Source organism: Alosa pseudoharengus, unplaced genomic scaffold (assembly GCF_046254945.1).
Source record: "Alosa pseudoharengus isolate Yale_2024_CS ecotype anadromous, Long Island Sound unplaced genomic scaffold, YU_APseudo_1.1 YU_APseudo_1.1_scf_3, whole genome shotgun sequence".
Taxonomy (NCBI): Eukaryota; Metazoa; Chordata; class Actinopteri; order Clupeiformes; family Clupeidae; genus Alosa; species Alosa pseudoharengus.
The window spans coordinates 29,886,853-29,888,516 of record NW_027468718.1 but is presented as its reverse complement, the minus strand read 5'-3'; the positions used below and the strand labels follow the sequence as shown (position 1 = coordinate 29,888,516).

The following is a 1,664-nucleotide window of genomic DNA, read 5'->3' as shown; positions in this document are numbered from 1 at the left end:
AGTTCTTTTTCCCCCGTCAGGTTCTGCACCGGCACCCGCCACAGCCCCTGAAGGACCACTCCCCCATGCACGAGGAGCCCCTGCCCAGCTCCGCAGTGGACGAGACATCACAGAACAGCGCCTCCTCGTCCGCTGCTGCCGCCGCCGCCGCCGCAGCAGCAGGCTGTCCCAGCGGGGCCGGCGCCGGGCCCAAGAAGCCGCGCTCGCGCACCAAGATCTCCCTGGAGGCGCTGGGCATCTTGCAGAGCTTCATCCAGGACGTGGGGCTCTACCCGGACCAGGAGGCCATCCACACGCTCTCGGCCCAGCTGGACCTGCCCAAGCACACCATCATCAAGTTCTTCCAGAACCAGCGCTACCACGTCAAGCACCACGGGCGACTGAAGGAGCTCGGAGCCGAGAGCGCGGCTGGCGGCGGAGTGGACGTGTCCGAGTACCGCGACGAGGAGCTGCTCTCGGGCTCCGAGGACGCCGAGTCCAGCGAGGACGGCCACGAGGAGATCTACGGTGGCCAGGAGGGCGCCGGCGGACCCGGAGCCGCATCCTCCTCCGCGGCAGGCGGGTCGTCCGCCACCTCAACCCCGACCCCCAGCTGCGGCGGCGGCCCGGACGAGGGCAAGGACAAGGGCCACTCCAGGCCCAGCTCCCTGCCCCCCAGCGGCTCGTCCTCCAGCCCCCGCGAGCAGGCCGACTACCACAGATAAGACCCCCAACACACGGCCACGACGAGGGCAGGGGAGGGGGGTAGCAGGCCGGGACGGGGAGGGACAGGGGGAGGGAGAGGAAGAGGTGGTCACACACTAAAACTGTCCAACGGCAAAGGCTCGCAGCGGTCTGCCCTGACCTCTGACCTCTGAACTGACTGACAGGCACCGTAGGGGATTGATTGCCAGTAGGCTCCCATGAACAGGCAGCCACACACTTATAAAGCGACTCATATAGGTTACTAAATCACTACGTTTTGTTGAGCGCTGACAAAGAGATATCAGTACCAAAGGATGGTGGATGAGATTTTGAACAGACAGCGAGTGTGTGCCTGTGCTTCAAGAGTCCCATGTCATCTCACTGTGGTGATCATGAGTTTACTGATTTGCTTGTGATGCAGTTCAACTGCAGAATCACCCAAACACTTATGTTTTAAAATACTATCACCCAATAGACAACACTTATCCATTAACACTAAATGGAATCTTTAAATGACAAATAAAATTGCAATTTTATGCCCAACACTCATGGGGGCGTGTAGAGAACTGAGAGAGGAGAGATGCCCCCCCCCCCCCCCCCCCCCTTAAGTTGAGTCAAATCGCCCCCTCCACCTTAACAGCAAGAGGGACAATGGAGCTTTGGACCTCTCAAAGGACAGGCGAGGATGTACTCCTGCCTGATCAAGCAGCTGTGTGGGCGGTTGTGGCTTGCCTCTTCCTCCCTGCGTCCCTTCGACAAGGCATTCCTGGCGGTGTCTGATGGGGGGAGGTCGGGGCATGTGGGGGGTAACCGTGCGAGACTGTTTAAGAGTAGGGTGGAGACTGGAGGTGGTGGAGAGAGAGAGAGAGAGAGAGAGAGAGAGGAGGGAGTGGGCTGTGGGGTGTATACAACAGCTCAGCCCATCAATCCAATTATAAACATGTGTGGTCTGTGCCGAGCCCGACAGCCACTTTGAGGAG

The 1,664-nt window shown here is 60.0% G+C and overlaps 1 protein-coding gene across 6 annotated transcripts in view; it reads left to right on the top strand.

The window, feature by feature from the left end:
- Positions 1 to 1,276, top strand: part of satb2 (SATB homeobox 2) — a 45,540-nt gene extending 44,264 nt beyond the window's left edge. For 4 of the 6 annotated variants that reach the window (XM_076263953.1, XM_076263952.1, XM_076263956.1 and 1 more), the window contains exon 13: positions 3 to 1,276. In XM_076263953.1, coding sequence (XP_076120068.1) covers positions 3 to 704 — 702 coding nt within the window. In that variant the 3' untranslated portion in view covers positions 705 to 1,276. The remainder of the gene's footprint in view (positions 1 to 2) is intronic. The other 2 variants (XM_076263954.1, XM_076263957.1) reach the window with 1 other exon arrangement.
- The last annotated feature ends 388 nt before the right edge of the window (positions 1,277 to 1,664 follow it).